At 46.1% G+C, this 16,643-nt stretch overlaps 1 protein-coding gene across 3 annotated transcripts in view; it reads left to right on the top strand.

Moving 5' to 3' along the window:
- LAT2 (linker for activation of T cells family member 2) overlaps positions 1 to 11,688 on the top strand; it is a 40,436-nt gene extending 28,748 nt beyond the window's left edge. For 2 of the 3 annotated variants that reach the window (XM_014608030.3, XM_014608024.3), the window contains 4 exons: positions 3,235 to 3,303; positions 4,301 to 4,363; positions 7,695 to 7,764; positions 11,069 to 11,688. In XM_014608030.3, coding sequence (XP_014463516.1) covers positions 3,235 to 3,303; positions 4,301 to 4,363; positions 7,695 to 7,762 — 200 coding nt within the window. In that variant the 3' untranslated portion in view covers positions 7,763 to 7,764; positions 11,069 to 11,688. The remainder of the gene's footprint in view (positions 1 to 3,234; positions 3,304 to 4,300; positions 4,364 to 7,694; positions 7,765 to 11,068) is intronic. The other variant, XM_014608029.3, reaches the window with a different exon arrangement.
- The last annotated feature ends 4,955 nt before the right edge of the window (positions 11,689 to 16,643 follow it).

The following is a 16,643-nucleotide window of genomic DNA, read 5'->3' as shown; positions in this document are numbered from 1 at the left end:
CATGATGAAAACAGTCACTGTAATAATAGTTAGGGTGTCCTATACATGTTCCATTTCCAATTTACTTCTACCAAATTAAATCCTAGGTTGCGGCAGGGGGGGCGGGTACAGGAGAGTTGAATAAACCATGACAGAAGGATGTATTTAACACGCTAGAAATGTGAAAAAGGAGTTAACTGGCTATGGGTTGTGTGTCAGCAAAAGGAGGATGTGGTGTGGAGACCTGTAAACTGCTTTTTTTTTTTTTTTTTCCTTTTTGACCTATTTAATTATCTAACGTTTATATTGTGGTTTTGTCTCATGGGAATTCAGGGTCTCATTGAACTAGGTCAGCACTTAGTGAACTAGGGAACTGGGAGTCATGACACTGCTTAGAGGTCATAACATTTAAAAGTGGGATTCTGGGTCCACAGGATGCTCACTTATCACAAATGGGCTCAGGACAGAAGCTGGATTGTGAGCCTGGAAGTGAGGTCAACGCCCCCCCCCCCCCCCCCAAATAAAAAAAAATTAGGAGCTGCTAAGCTAGGTGCTGTACATACATATGATAATGGTTTTCTGTCTCCTATGAGTAACTCTGAAGCCTGCTTTCCCTCAAAGGTAGTCTTGCTTTGAAGTAGAAAGGTGAAAAATGTTGTGCGTTTCCTTTTTGGGGAAAATATTGTCTTTGCTATTTTGAGAATTTGAAACTTTCTACAAAAAATCTTTTAATGTTGAGGCTTTCATGTTCTCTAGCAAGGCAGAAACTCCACAGACAATGTCCCTCTGAATCTGTTACAATGGTAGTTTGTGCAGTAGCTAGCACTCTGCTAATGCCTCTTGCTCCTGAGCTTGGCAGTCTAGGTTTGGGGAGTCCCTCTTGTGCAAAGATGAGTGGTGCTTCCATGGTGTGTCTATCACGTCCATTAATTTTATAAGCCTAGTGCCCCACTTTTGGCCATGGGGGAGACTAACAGTTAACTGGAAGGATGGGAAGTGAATGACATCTGTGCTGATGCATATCTGCTGAATCTTTCCAGTTTAGATGCAGTGACCGCATTAGGCTTCAGCTGTGTTTTCCCCATCTGTAGATGTACGTTTTGCGATAGCGAACTACAGGCCGTAGCTTCTGTGGTTGAACATCCGTATCTTGCAACAAAAATAGCCCTCGAGACCCCAGGCGGGCTGCTCTTAAACGGATCCCACTTCTAAGTATTAATAAATGCTCAGGTTTCAGAGGATGAGCCCTTCTCTCAGCCTTTCATATCTCTGTTGTGGGGTTAGTCTGAAAATAGATGCAGAACACGGGCTGAGGCTATAAAGACATGGGGAGAATAAGACAGCTGTGGAGGAAAGGAGACTTTCAGCAAACAAGTTGTATTAGTCCCAGTGCATGAAGAGCGGGGACGTATTGTGATCTCTTTGTTATGCTGGTGTAAATCCATAGAAGTTTCCTGCATTTCTGGGCTGAAATAGGAATTTGGCCCGTGTGTGTGTACCTATTAATTCCCATACAGTTTAAGCAGCTGACTACATGAGTAAGAGAGTGGAGTCGAAGGGTCAGCTGAGAGCTGGGACTCTTGTACTGGGACTGTCCAAGCAGCCTGAGAGGGTCTGTGCCCCGAAAGCTTGCAGCTGAAATAAATGAGGCAAAAAGGTTAGGGGTATGAGTAGAGAGGTGGTTTGCAAGAGTCATTTCAACAATGATTTGGTTCCAGTCTCTGGATGGGATTTGGTTAGAGAGGATTGCTCAATGCCAGGAGAGGGAAGAAAGGAACAGTAACAAGAATGGGGCAGGAGGGAGTGGAGTGGAAAGGGTCGGTGAGATGAGGCTAACTAATGCCTGGTTATGCAAGGATGCAATTTCCATACCCAGTCACAGTGCCTTTCTCCAGCTGTAGCAGGAGCTTGAAGCTGTGTGAGGACCACATGTTCCACTCTAGGGGGAAGGCAGATCCTGGCATTGCCTTGCAACCAGTTTTTAGGCGGTGCTTTAGGGAATGGCACTAGGCCTTACAAGCGCAGATCGCTGGATGAAACCAAGCACAAGCTAGTAATGAAGAGGCAGGAATGGATCTTTGGTCTTTGCCCATTGCCCTGTGAATCTGTCCTCATCCTGAGCAAACCACCACAACTGATATCCCTTACCAGCCTCAGAGGAGCGGCCAAGGAGTGGTCTGGCCCTGCAGAACAAACGGTGCATTGGCTTTGACAGTGCTCCTGCCAGGTTAGGTAAAGCTCAATTTCTTCCACTGCCTGGACCATCATATATCTACATCTACAATGGCTGGCCACAGGCCCCTTTGGCTTTGCACAGGCATAACAGCTATACCCCTTTAGCTGTGCTGTTATAGGCAGAGCAGTACAGCCTCCTGTGAACACAGCTGGAATGGTGCAAAAAATGCTTATGCTGGTAGAGCTTATTCCTGTATAAACTGTACCTGGCACGAGGCCCCTATACACTAGTACAGCTCATAGAGCAGTGACTTTCAACCTTTTTCATTTGCGGGCCCCTTTGGAAATTTTGAATGGCGGTGTTGAACGCCTTTGAGTTGGAAGTGTGGGATTCACATACTTTTGATTGATCGTAGTCATCTTCCACGGACCTCTTAGTCTATGGACCCCCAGGGATCCACGGACCACAGTTTGAAAACCATTGCCCTAGAGTGCAATATTGAAAAATCACACCAGTTATAATGATGAAAGTCTGGAGAGCAGCTCAGACCTTCAGCCTGCCCCAAGCTCACAGGGAGGAAAAAACCTGAGACGGGACTGAGCTAGAGCCCGGGGATTTCTTCCCCCTCTGGCCTGCAGGTTCTGATTTAACTCACGGAGGTTCCTGTTTACCAGAAATGGCCTGAATTCACTCTGGCTGGTAGTTTTGTTGCTCAGGCTGTGGTGCAAGATTGGTAACCCTTGCTGATTTCTGCTCCCCTCCAACCCCAGCCACAAGGACAATCTCTTTGTCTCAGGAACAGGGTAAAAGCCCACTCCTGCTCTCATTGAAGCCAACAGCAGTACTTCCCCTGTCTGCAGCGATCCAGGATTTGCCCCTATTTAGCTTGTTAAGGCAAACACTCAGCACAGACTCTGGTTCTAGCACAGTCTTTTCTGCTGACCTTTCCATTTGTTCTTCTAACTACTGCATTTGTTTTACTGTGGTGAATAGACCCTCCCCTCCGGGGCATGGTACAGAAAGGCAAAATCTTGTGTGTGCAGAGACTCTCGCCAACTCGCTGCTCTTCTCTCTCACAGAGAAAGACCAAGATGCGCACGCCTACCAAAATGTGATGGTCGGTGGGGCGTCCCAGAATGCAGAGCCTGGTAGGTGTCCACGGTTTGGGCAACGATAGTGCATGGTGCAGTAGTGTCTAGGGGCATCTTTACACGTGCTCCTGGGGTGGGAGGCACTTTAATTAGGGTGGCTTTTGGGAGTCACTCTGATCAAAGCGCCTTCAATGTCACATCTATTTGGAGTCCCACGCTTCAAAATGGTGGTGGATGCACTTCAGCTAAAGCTCATCAGACAAGCTTTAGTCAAAGTGCCCCCGCTGCTATTGTGAAGCATGGGGATGCTGAATACATGAGACGCTGAGGCTGCTGGAGTGTGTTAATTAGAATGTGCCAGCAGACTCAATTAATTGAGACTAATTACAGCATCTCAGAGCAGACATCCCGCACATCTACAGGCACCCTAGGAGGCCCAGTCATGGTACAGGACCCCCAGGTCTCACTGCTTAAAGGGAAGCTGGCTCAAATTAACTATGGAGACCCAGACCCCGTTATGAGCTCCCTGTGGGCAGCCCCTGGATCCTGTCTGGGACTCAGTAGATACCAGCATGGCATTGCACAGAGTTGAGGGCTGGATTTGGGGTTCGGTAAGGAACAGCAATTCTGCAGAGTGGTTATGAGCTGCTCTCCCAGGATATGCACATCAGAATTGTTCAGTTGTTTAACTTTAAAATGTGATCCATTTTTTTTTTCCTTGAGTCAATGATTACCTCTGGATCTAGTCGCACATTGATACTGAACGATTACATCAGGTATAATGTCTGCTAGGAAGCAGTGGTATCAACCAGCAGGTCTAACCCCTTTCCTAGCCTCAGAAGAGGTGAAGGGGAGAGAGCAGGCCTGAAAAAAAGGGTGAGACGGCTCTCCCCAGGCACAGAGCAGGGCTGCTTCAGACTGAGAAGGGCAAGCCCACATGCGTGACTGGAAACTTGGCCCCAGACATAGCTATGTTGTCAGTTGGGGAAGAGGTGTGTCATTTCAGAAAGGTTTTTAGTCCATCACTTTCTGTTCAAACTCTTTCTACCTACAGATGATGCAGATGACTATGAGAATAGTGCAGCTATACAGATGTGGAAACAATCAGAGATGTCAGGTACATGTTAAGCATTACTTGGCATTTTTAATGTTCTGCTTGTGCCCTGTAGCTTTAGTCAGGCTTGAGATCTGCATTGTGCCAGGGGCTCTACAATCCAATGCGGTCATGGTCCCCACTCGTATTTAACAATTTGAAAATTGTATTTCAACTTGCAACAGCTGTGGACTAGCGTCTAATCTTTATACGTCTCTGCTTTTCTGATACTCAAAAGGGCACTGCCATGCTGTTAGGAATAACCAAAATAATAAAAGTTATTCCTGTTCATGTTTCCTCTCATCTTCAGTTTTGGATTTCCATGCCGCCTTGCTCCCGAGTCCTAAAACAAGGAAGTGTTTAATGAGCAATAGCTTTCTCTGATATTCTGGTGCTGAACGGTGAAACTCCTTGCAGGTCTAGCAGTAACTGTCAGTGTGCAAGCCTTGCTTGGGCTTAACCTTTAAAACAGAGTTTTAATCTGACATGTGGCTTCCTGTGAAGTGTGCGTGTTGTGGGGTGGGGACACAGCATAGTTTAGGGTGCCAGATGCCCTGCTGAGTGCATGTGTGTGTTTAAAAACTTCTAATATTGACTTTAGTGATAACTGATTCCTGCAATTCTTTGTGCCTGATGTATTCATTCAATGGAGTATAATCTCTCTTTGGTTGTGTTATAATCTATCCTAAATGGAACAGATCTAAACTTCTGTTATATGCAAAGACTTTCCCAAAAGCTTTGAAGTTGAAATGTGCTATTTTCTGGCCAACACACAAGTGCTGGTAATAACAGCTTGCATGTTCAGCATCAAAGGTTAAAAAGGCTGGCAGGATGCATTAGGGTATGTGGCGAGATTCTTTGGGTAGATGTGATATCCTTTATTAGACCAGTGGTGGGCAATTATTTTGGGTGGAGGGCTGCTTAACATGGTTTGGTGAGCTTTCAAGGGCTGCGTGGGTAGCCCTGCCCCTTGACAGTTGCCCTGTCCCCTGGTTGCCATCTTGGGACTGGAAGTCCCACCGCTGACCTTTGCCGCTGGAAGTCCCTCCCCTTGCCCCCCAGAAACGCTGCTTTGGGGAGTCGGGATGGGTTGCCATCTTAGAACCAAAAAATCCCTAAATAATGCAGTAAAAATCAAAAGTCTACTACAATGTATTTTAATTTTATTACAAAAGATATTTTTGTCATGACTTGTGTTTGCATGGTGTACATAGAGGCGATTGCATAATAATTCCAGAAATAAATTCTTAGTCTTGTATATTGTGCATGTGTATAGTGGGGTGTGGGGGGGGGGGTTGAGGTGGTGTGGCTATATGTAGTGGGGAGCATAGGGTATGTTGGGGGTTCTGTATACGTGAGGGATTGTACGAGCAGGGTTTGGGTATGTGGCATTTGTGGGGTGTGAGGGAGCAATGCATGAAAAATGCAAACACAGCAGTACAGTCCAAGGGGAATGGGAGATACTCAGTGTGAAAAGGTAGTTGTGGGGTGGGGAAGTGAGAGAAGGTGATAAAATGTAGCTGGTAAAATGCAGACAGGTTACCTGGAGTTATCAGATGTCAGGCAGATTATAATGTACCATAAATCCAATGTCTATATTTAGTCCATGATTTTTTGTATCCAGTAGATTTCTGAAGTGAAGTTCATCGGCTCGTCTATGAAAGGTGTTTTGTAAATTCCCTTTGAGGATTAGAACTGAGAGATTGGAGAGGAAGTGGTTTTCTTGTGAGAAGTGTGCACCCACAAGTAATTGGGAATTTTTGTCTTCGATAGATTTTCGGTGTGTGTTCATTCTGGTGCGCAGTTGTTGTTTGGCTTCTCCTACATATTTTCCAGCAGGCCTTTCAGTGTGCTGGATGAGATTGTATTACATTTCTGGAGGTGCAGATGTAAGATCCAGGGATGCTGATGGTTCTGTTGTGGGCTGTGGTTATTGTGGGAGAGGTGGAGATATGTTGGCAGGTTTTACACTTTTTGTCCCATCATGGTCTGAATCCATTTGGTGTGCTGTGGGCCATAGGAAACTTGTTTCTGGTGATGAGGTTGGTGAGGCTTGGTGCTTGTTTAGAGGCTAGGATGGGTGGCTCTAGAAAGATCTCTTAAGGAGTTGGGTTTTCTAGTACAGGCTGCAATTGTTTGAGGATTTTCCGTATAAATTCCAGGGAAGTATGGTATGTCTTAACTAGGGATCCTGGTTTTCTCTGATTTAAAAAAAAATCCCCAATTTTTGCATTTAAAAAAGTAACCCAAAATCCACAGTTTTCTGTGATTTAAAACTGGGGATTTTTTTTTTTTTTTATTGGCAAAAACCAGGATCCCTGGTTTTGGGATAAAAATTGGTCAGATTTGCAGCTTTTCAGTCCAAATGATGATGATGTCATCTAGATATCTTAGTCATAGCATGGGTTTGGTGCAGTTCTTGAGGAATTCTTCTTCCAGGTGGGCCATAAAAAGGTTGGCATATTGTGGGAGCCTACGAACTTCATTTCATAAATCTACTGGATACAAAAAATCATGGACTAAATATAGACATTGGATTTATGGTACGTTATAATTTGCCTGCCATCTGATAACCCCAGGTAACCTGTCTGCATTTTACCAGCTACATTTTATCACCTTCTCCCACTCTCCCCCCTCCCCCCAACTACCTTTTCACACGTACCATCTCCCATTCCCTTTGAACCTAACTGCTGCACATTTGCATTTTCCACAGCCCTGCATTTTGGCTTCTGTTGTGCCCCGGAAAGCACACAGACACCAACAGACTTTTCCTATGCCTGAAGAAGGGTATTTGTGCCCAAAAGCTTGCAAAAAACATTTTTCACGACTGTTTAGTAGGGCCGTGTGAGATTTCGCCGACCGTTTTGTTCTGACTCTGTTTCGACCAATTTTGAGGTGGAAACCGCAAACTTGGAATGAAACAAAGGCCGTTGAAATAAAATGAGGCTGGTTGAAACGTTTCGAAAGTCAAAACATTTCAACCATAGGCTGGGGATGGGAAGTCAGTCCAGCTGGGCTGACTCCCCATCCCCAGCAAAACTTGAAACGGCGTTGAAACAGGCTTTCTGTTTCGACGGAACGGAACAGCTGTTTCGACTCTAAATGAAATTCGGTACGAAACACTGTTCCAGCGAAACTCAAGGCAAAACAGAACAGTGCCGTTTTGCACAGCCCTACTATTTAGCTGGTCTAGTAAAAGATACGACATCTATTGAAACAACCTTGTCTGTCTATGTCCTTAGACCGACATGGGTACATCCAACAACCCTGAAGCTAGGGAGGGTGATGTATATTCAGCTCAACACACTAATTAATCAATACTTTCCATTTCCCCCTATCAAATTCCTGCATTTAGAAAGTGCGGAGGATGATCTTGATGAGCCAGACTACGTTAACACTGGCCCAGGAGCCCTGCCGAGCTAAAGGTAAGAAAGAGATTAAATTGGCATCTGAGGTGTTTCGAAGCAGGGTGCGTGGGTGTTTTGTGGGCTGGAGTGCGAGACAACCTCCATTCTCCTGCAGGCTGGCTTTGGACTGGAATGATTTAGCCCAAACCTACATCCCAATAATGCTGTCTCCAGTAAAGAGCCATTGCTTGCACTTCGGTGTGCCAAGAACTGCCCAGTGTGCTCTCCTGGCTGCTATTGGGTTGTTACAACGGTGTCTAAGGACCAGTGTAGCTGTGAGCAGTGCACTCTGTGCTGCGACTGTCCACTTTAGTGTGAGCTCTCCCCTGGCTACCTTTCCGGGACTTCCTGCACCTCAAACAACTGGTGAAGTTGGAAAGGTCAGTGCTGCCCAAAGAGAGGAACATGTGGCTCCAGAGCAGCTGCAAACCCTAGAACTGCAGGGAGGTCCGAGAACAAACTTGCACATGATGCAGAGCAGGAGCTCCCTCTGCCCTGTAGGAGCTGTAGCTTGTTATCTGCAAGGCTGGGAGGTGCAGGGAGCATGAGGAATTCCCTTCTGTCTTCTGCTGTTTAAGTCTAGCAGAGAAAAGGTGGGTACAGCACAGACCGGCCAGATTTCTACAGCAGGTAGCCAGCTGGTATTTGAAGCTGCATGGAGACCTAAGGAAGTTTAGCCCAAGCGTGGAGGCAGTCAAGCATCCTGTGCTAGGTAGGGGGCTGGAGCTGCCCACTGAGGGCAATTTTTCTCCAATGCTTTGTAATTTGTAGTTAAAATTCTGTACAAAGTTAAGCAAAGTGCCCTTAGGATCATGTGGTACCAGGACCCAAAAAGGAATAAGCAGGAACTTTATGCCTAAATCGGACAAGAACTATCCACTGAGTGTAGCTGAGGAGGTGATCAAAATGGATTCAGACATCAGTGGATATGTACTGAAAACTGTGTGGGGTTTTTGATGCCCTGTCTGAAAACCTGATATTTGTAGAGGGTATCATAATTCTGAGCTCCCTGTGAACTGTGCTGGGAAAACAGTTTTTCTCAGGAAGGGCTGTCGAAACCAAACATTTTGTGGAAGTGCGTGTGTGCACACGTGTGTGCAAGGTTCACCAGGAAGGTTCTCCATGTGTAGAATGGAGTTTTTGGTTGAAAAGCGGGGAGACCACGTAAAAGCCAATAGTCCAGTAGGCATTCACCCTGCCTCACAGCAGAGCACTGAAATGTATGTCCCACATCCCAGCCCAGTGGATTACAGGCTATTCTGGGGTTTCTTCTTTTTCTTTCTTAATTTTTTTGAGAGGTTTTGGCTTTGTTCCAAATTACAGCTTAACAAATCAGCAAAAAACCTTCCTGAAGTCAACCTTTATTTTTGGCCAGCCCTGCTTATAGTTGGCAAGAAAGATTCTTTGGGCAGATGTGATATCTTTTATTAGATCAACTGAATAGTTGGAAAAAAGTTCTTAGTGAGCTTTTGGATGCAGTCGCCCTTCTTTGGGTACAGGGAGTCTTTGCTGGTCGAGAGACTGACTAGCCGAGACTCCCTATGCCTGACCAAGGGCGACAGCACCCGAAAACTTGCTTAGAACTTTTTTCCAACTACTCAGTTGATCTAATAAAAGATATCACATCTGCCCAAAGAATCTTGCCTGCCTGTGTCCTTAGACCAACACGGCTACAACCAAAAACCCTGCTTATAAGTGAACATTTTGGTTTCCTTAATAATTTACTGTCATAGAGTCCAGAATTACTGAGGCCTGTTAGTGTAAAACAAGCTGAAAGGAGAAACGTGCACCTGGGACTTTAAATGGTACTTTTTTTCCCAAGAAAGGTGGAACAAAAAAAAAACAAGTGTGGGAACGGCTGCTTTAGGCTATTGATAAAGCAAATGGGGAAGGGGCCCTTTTCATGACAGTGAAGTGCTGGCTTTTATGGCAGTGATATTGTATGTACTGATCCATAATGAGTAGCAGCTGGCAAGTGGCAATGTATCCTGTTACAGCAGTTCAAGGTTTGGGATCAGCCAGGGACCAGCATGGGAGTCTAGCAACACCACAAACTAATGCCAGAGATCATGTTAAGTACCAGATGCTTGTTCCAAAGCAAGCGCTCCTCACATGCCAAGTGTTCCTGCAGTGATCAGGTGCTTTATCCTACTGTCCCTAAAAGAGATCAGCTCTATTGCAAAGAATCTACTAGGGGAACATTGCAGCCAAAACAGATTTTTTTTTTTCCCCTTAGAGAAACACTACCCACAACTCAGCAATGTCTCATAGCTAGGTGTCACAGTTTGCTTGGGCAACAGCAAAATGACAGCTCCCAATTAACAAACATTTTTTTTAATGGATTAGTTCAGAAAGGCTCATGAAAAATGTGCTTGTTTTCCCTTTTCTGCGTGGAAGCTTTATGGCATTTCAAGGCCTATTACACTGGACAATGATGGGGGGGAAACAGATCTTATGGCAAAATACAGGGGGGAAAAAACACTACTGGGCAACATTTATAAGCAATCTTCCATTAGAAACTCCCTCCACCCTGAAATGTCAAGGATGAAAGGATTCAATTTCCATGTTAGTCATAGTCTAGTGGTTCCAATCCTTGCTCCAAGAATGATCTCTGTGGCCTCAGGCACATTACAGACAGTGCCTCAGTTTCTCTTTGCAAAATGGAAAATGTCACCCTCTCAGCAGTGAGGTCAAGATCGATTAGATACATATGCTTTAACCAAGCTCGTTCATTTTCTGGAAAGCGCGTAATACGTCTGAGTTGCTGCCACACATACAGCATTATCAATGACAGACAGGCAACAAAAGCACCTAGTCTGTCCCAGAGAAACTTTGCTTATATAGTTCTTTGGGCCCAGCCTTTTGATGGTAGGTAAGGTTATACTTGCAAAAGTACACATGCATCTGTGAAAATATATCGTCAACATGCTCATTCTGCAAATACAGTGAGTAATTTGTCGGTGCATTGCAATTCGGGGTTTTGCCAGTGTGGCTCCATAAGATCCCACTAACAAATGCCAGCTGAAGTTTCTAGTGTGGACTTGCTCTACTCGGATGCTATCTTTGCCAGAGGTGATGGGTTCTTAAATTATCTGGGCTCTTCCTTAGACTTGTTCAGTCTATTAGTTACACCAATCGGGCAGTACAGTATGGGTTTTCTGCTTATATTTTAAAACCTAATACTGGTATTATCGAAACCCGTGCAAAAAGGTCCCTAAGTGATGGTGACTGTGGGAGAAAAGCTCAACGATGGAAATAAAATGCAGTAGAATGCGCAGGGGGATCGAAAGTGGGGAACTCACTGTCATTCTCTTATTTCAAGGTATCCTGCCTAAAACCTGAAGAAGCTATTTGCAAAGCTGTAACTCCACGTTGAAGGTGGTGACGTGTACACATGCAGAGAAAGGGGACCTTTGATTTGCAAGTATAATGGAATAGACTTTTCTCCAAAGACAATGTGTGAAGAGTACCACCGAGATGCTCCTGGAAGGGAACTTATTGGATCAAAGGCCTACAAAAACATGAAATTGAAAAACCAGAAAAACAGCCCATATGGAGAAAGCTGTACTGTTTCTCCAGGGGATTGTAGCTGATCAGTGCAGAGCCAAACCAGAGGTTTGTAATCCTGCCTGGTTTCCCTCCCCCCACACCCACTCTAGGGAGCTGAGGCCTGTCTGCTCAATGTTTGCTGCTGTCAAGTGTGAAATGAATCTTTAAGTCGCTGAGCAGTAATGCAATCAGCTATTTAATTTGTCAAGCTGACTCGTATTAAAGCATATGGATTATATTTCTTCTCTAATTTCCAGGCCCTTGTTGCCAACAGCAGGCTGGAACCTTTCAGTCACAAGCCAAGTTTTAAGAAAAGGAGTTTCCCTGCAGTGATACAAAACGTTCACAAGTGACAAAGGTCCGAGAAAAGCTATTAAAAACCCACTCTCTGCAGTTCATAATTCAGAGTGCTCATCTCTGGTAACTTCCCTTGTGCCTTCAGTATCCATCTTACAGCGACGCAATGGTACGGTGACGACTTGGAGTGCTATTCTAGTACAGGGGCTTCATAAAGTCCTTGTGCACTTTTAAACTTTAATAATTTAGGTTGTAAGTATGATAGAAACAATCTGTAAATGGCATTTAAAAGCAAATTTATTCAAGTTTTAGGACAAGTAGAGTACACAATGCTAGACTTCATAAGTAATAATGAATTTATTATTAAATAAGATGGCACGCCGTGCCACTACGCTCTGAATGTACGACAGTTCCTAAATGACGTTTTCCCAGAGAAGTGGCTAGGCAGAGGTGGACCAATTGCTTGGCCACCTCGTTCACCTGACCGGTCGCTGTTGGACTTCTTTTTATGTAGCGTACTTGTCAAAACCATTTTCTTTGGTGAAACTTAGGGCTAGGATCACTGACGCAATTAGTGTAGTAACTTGAAAGCAACTGGGAAATGTTTTCAAGGAGATGGAAGATTGGATTGAGCACTGTATCATGATGGATGGTGGTTATGTTGAAGTCTAGCATTGTGTACTCTAGTTGTACTAAAACTTTAATAAATTTGCTTTTAAATACCATTTACAGATGGTTTCCATCATACCTATAACCCAAGTTACTAAAGTTTAAAAGTGCACAAGGACTTTATGAAGCCCCTGTATTATAAAAGCCTCTGTGCGTCTGTCTAACGCTTTATTCGCACTCTGATTGGCTGATGGAAACAACCAGAGTATGAATACAGCATTTGGACAGGAGGTGGCAACGTGGCGTAGTGCTGCCATGATGGTGGGGACACGGGATGGTGGTGGTGGCTGCGCAGGGGGGGAGAGGGCCTGGCCCCAAAGGGGCCGGGGGGCAGACACAGGCCTCTGTCCCCACCTGCACCCCCTGCCCATCATTCTTGACGGGCCCTTGGCTAGTGCATTCATATTCTCCACGCGGCCCCAGGATCTGGAGCTCTACTTTGCTGCAAAGAAATCTGCAATCTTGCGAGGTGGTAGTGGTTTGGCTGTGATACCACTTGCATGCTAAGAGTAGAACAAGTCTATGCCACTACTACAGTGGTCTTAAGGGGTTGGTGGTGAATTTGCATCCTTGCAAGAGTGAGAGAAGGGACCTCATTTAGGTAATAAGCTAGTAAAGGGTCATTAGAACAGCAAGCTACCAGAGGTGAATCTCTCAACACCCTTCACTGTTTTGGGAAACTGGTTCTCAAAGCACTTCAGCTTCGCTGTGAGCTTGTTGTCTCCACGTAGTGGAGATGGCCTATACCTCCAAGTCCCCTACTTCTGGTACAAGTGCGTAGCACTGACATGGGGACATGGTAAAGAGCCTAATGGAGCTGAAGGTATGGATGAACAGACCTTCCTCTTAGAAGTGAAGGGGTTCTGAGTTGACAGGATCTGTGGAGGTTATATTTTAGGCTTTTTGTGTGGATTTAAAACTGGATTTGTGTCCTTTAAAACAGCACAAGTAGCTGTTGCTTGTGTATCTGCCAGCAGCACAACGTTTGGCATGTGACAGGATTTGGGGCAACCTTGGCCTGTTAATGGAAGATGCAGTTTATTCCTTAACTCCTACATCAAAGAGCTATAATGCAGGACGCTGAACCGAATCCATCCTGCTGGTCTAGCTGGATGCATTGTGCCAGTTTCAGAACACGAATGCCCATCTCGGGCCTCACGTTTGCTAGGCTGAAGTGCCAGCATCTGGCACTTTTCCAAAACGATCTTCCTTTTGCGGTTGCTGTGCAAGAGGCCGTGTCATCGAGGGAAACTGAAAAAGTATAGGGGGAAAAATGGAACTGACACCAGAGCTGAGAGGTGCAATATTTGCCTTTGTACCCACTGGCCCAGTGTCTACGTCAGGGCGGGCAAAGTCTGGCCTCCAGGCCAGATGTGGCTCAGACCAGACTCCACTTCCCAGCAGCCCCTACCTACATCACTATGGCCAATTTCTATGGAGACCACAGGAGAGGCAGGGCCAGGGTTTCCATGGAGACCTGCCCAAGCAGTGCTGGCAGGGCATGCAACTGGGCAGGGGAGCTGCTCTGGGATTGGGGCTGGGATTTTGTGGCAGTGACAATACGGTCCAGAGCCAGGTCAAAGCCATGATCTGCTGCCTGCATGCCCCTGCCCCTGCCCTGGGTATGCGGGCAGTGGACCCCTGGCTCTGCCCCAGCTCCGGACCATGCTGTTACTGCTGCAAAATCCTGGCTGCAGCCCCAGAGCAGCTGTGCCCCTGCTTGAATGGGCAAAATCTAGACCCCTGGTCTAAGTCCACACTGAATGCACCACTTGAAGCTATAGAGTGAATGCACAAGCAGCGCACAGATCTTGTACTAGACTATTTTGAAAAAGCAGCTTTCATTCAAAGGAGTATGCAGGAAAGTGGAAGCAAGCACTATACTTGTCAAGTGCTGAGGCATGGGGCTAGGGTGGCCATTCATCTGGTTTTATAGAGGACAATCTGGTTTTCTGGTCCTCTGTCCTCTATTGATATGAAACCAGACGCCTTTATGTCACCTATTTTTCACCACTCTGCACTGACACTGCCACAGCTGCCTGCGGGAGCCCCCCGCTCATCGCTGCCTGTGGGAGCTTGCCATGCCCCCCACCACCCCAGCCTCGGGAGGCATGCGATGGTCATGGTGCACTAAATACAACTGTCCTCTCTTCTTGAGGTACCTCAATGGCTACCCTACACGGGGCACCCAATCCAAAAGATTATAGTAACTAGCAATCCTGGGTGCCCAGTTGGCAAGCTGAAGAAGGGGAGGTTTGTATGTGCTGTAAAACCCTGCAAGGCACCGAGATCAGTAGTCCCTTTTAACGGTAGTCTTTGCTGTCAGAAAACAGTTGGCTTGATGCTTGTTTTGTTCTGATCAACTAGCTGGAGCAGGGTTTGTCAACCGGGCGCAGGTGTACCCCTTCGGGTACTTGGGAAGGCCCTAGGGGGTATGTGGGGGTGGTGGGGTGTGGAGCACCACCACCTCCCAGGAGCAGGGCCAGGGCAGGGTGAGGGCAATGGTGCCCCTCTGCATACTGCATGGGGCAGCCACCACTACCACCACTCCATTTGGCTGTAAACCCCCCCCCCCCCCCCCAACCCCGAATACATCCCCAGCCGCTGGGAGTACACTTATTAAAAAAGCTTGAAAACCCCTGAGCTAGAGGAAGACATCGAGCTGCTGAGAGCTAGGTTGTAGTTAGGTCCAGGAAATACATACGCAAGCCCTTGTTTCTTGCATGGAGAAATACTTTACAGCAGTAAAAGGTGCCTGGCGCACAGCAACATACCATTAATCCAGTACAAACTTTTGAGTACATTTTAGGTATGTGAAAAGCTGAAGCAATATATTTATTGTGCATTGCTAAGCAGGGAGGTGGATAAATTGATACTTTTTGCTGCCTATGTGGAAAAAGAGGCTTCTGTTGCCAAGCTAGGAGCTCAGAGGTGTAGAACAGAAGTTGCACATTTTCCTGGTTAAAGCAGTGGATTCTATCGCACCATCTGCTCCATGCAGACCAAAGGCAAATTCCCACCATCCTGCGGGCTATAGTCATTCTCTAAAGAGGGGTAAATTCTTGCCTAACTTAAGTGTACATGGGGCACTTTTCACTCTGTGATCTCACTGCCTTGGAAGAAGTCCAGGACATATTACTGGAACTACTGAAACTCAAGACTCATTTTTAAGTGTTGTCATTCCCACCCTGTGCATCTCTATCACTTGTGAGCATTAAAGTATCTAGGTGTGCAGGGAGTTTTGGCCATGTGCAGTCTCAGCTAACAAGCAGTAGTACATAGCCTGTCTTCGTTGGGAAGAGATGACATAATGCTGTAAGTGGAAGCAAGTTCATCCTCAAACCTCCTTTTGCCTTGCTTGCAACGGGAAGGCACTGCCATTCTTCAATTCGAGTGTGCTGCATTAGCACAGTCTGTGCCAACATTGTTAAATGCCGGGGTGCACTGCAGTCTGAAGGTGGGAGGGAAATGAAGAGACACAAGCCACCAAACTGAAAAAGCCGAGGCAATGACCAGAAAGCTGCAGTCCTGGAAACACTGAAAAGGATGGGATGCTGTTCCACTGAAGAATACGAGCGATGAGGAGCTTGTCAAGGGCAGGGAGGAGTGAGTGACTTGGAAGTGCCAGAGGGGCTTTCCACCATGATCAGCCCTTGTTGCAAAGCTGGGGGGAGGCTATGTTTCAACAGCTGTGCTTATTACTAGAAAGTGAGGGTGCTTGCGTCCAAAGGAACAGCGGTGAGGGGCTGGCTGGCCTAGGTGGGCAGAGGATTCATAAGTGCTTCACCTTTTTGTTTATGAGCTTGTTGTGTGAATACAGACAGCACTTTGAAATCAAGACTGATGCTGCACTTCTACAGGACCCAGCAGCATGCTCCCCTGATCCCACGTGAATTGTACATAAATGACTTATTCCAGTCAGTCATACACTGAATGGCAACCAGGAATACTAACCAATCATGTACACTTGGGTAGAGATTTAATGATAATGGAACAATAAAATTTTCTGAGTATCACTCCCCTGCCTGTAGTGCTGTCTCCCTTTGCCTTGCCCTCCCTTGTCCAGGCAAAATGAACATGCTCTTTGGCTATTAATAGCCTCATCCACAGCATCCTTAGTCTTGGCTCTCTCTTCCACCATCTAACAACACTATTGTTCCACCTCGATAGCAGGGAACAAACTAGTTTGTCCCCTCATTTGGCCTATTGCCCCCTGAACTGTTTCCACCTCTGTGTCCAAGATGCAAGTCTTCTCCAACTGAAAAGCCCCTGGTAGTAGTGCTGCATCCACCATGTCTATTTGCATTTCCCTGATCACTGAGGAAATGCAATTTGTGGCCAAGTCAGGCAAGGCAATTTCCCCTCCCCTCTCCTCTCCCTAC

Source organism: Alligator mississippiensis, chromosome 14 (genome assembly GCF_030867095.1).
Source record: "Alligator mississippiensis isolate rAllMis1 chromosome 14, rAllMis1, whole genome shotgun sequence".
NCBI lineage: Eukaryota > Metazoa > Chordata > Crocodylia > Alligatoridae > Alligator > Alligator mississippiensis.
The sequence above is the reverse complement of the archived record's forward strand: the minus strand, read 5'-3'. Positions and strand labels throughout refer to the sequence as shown.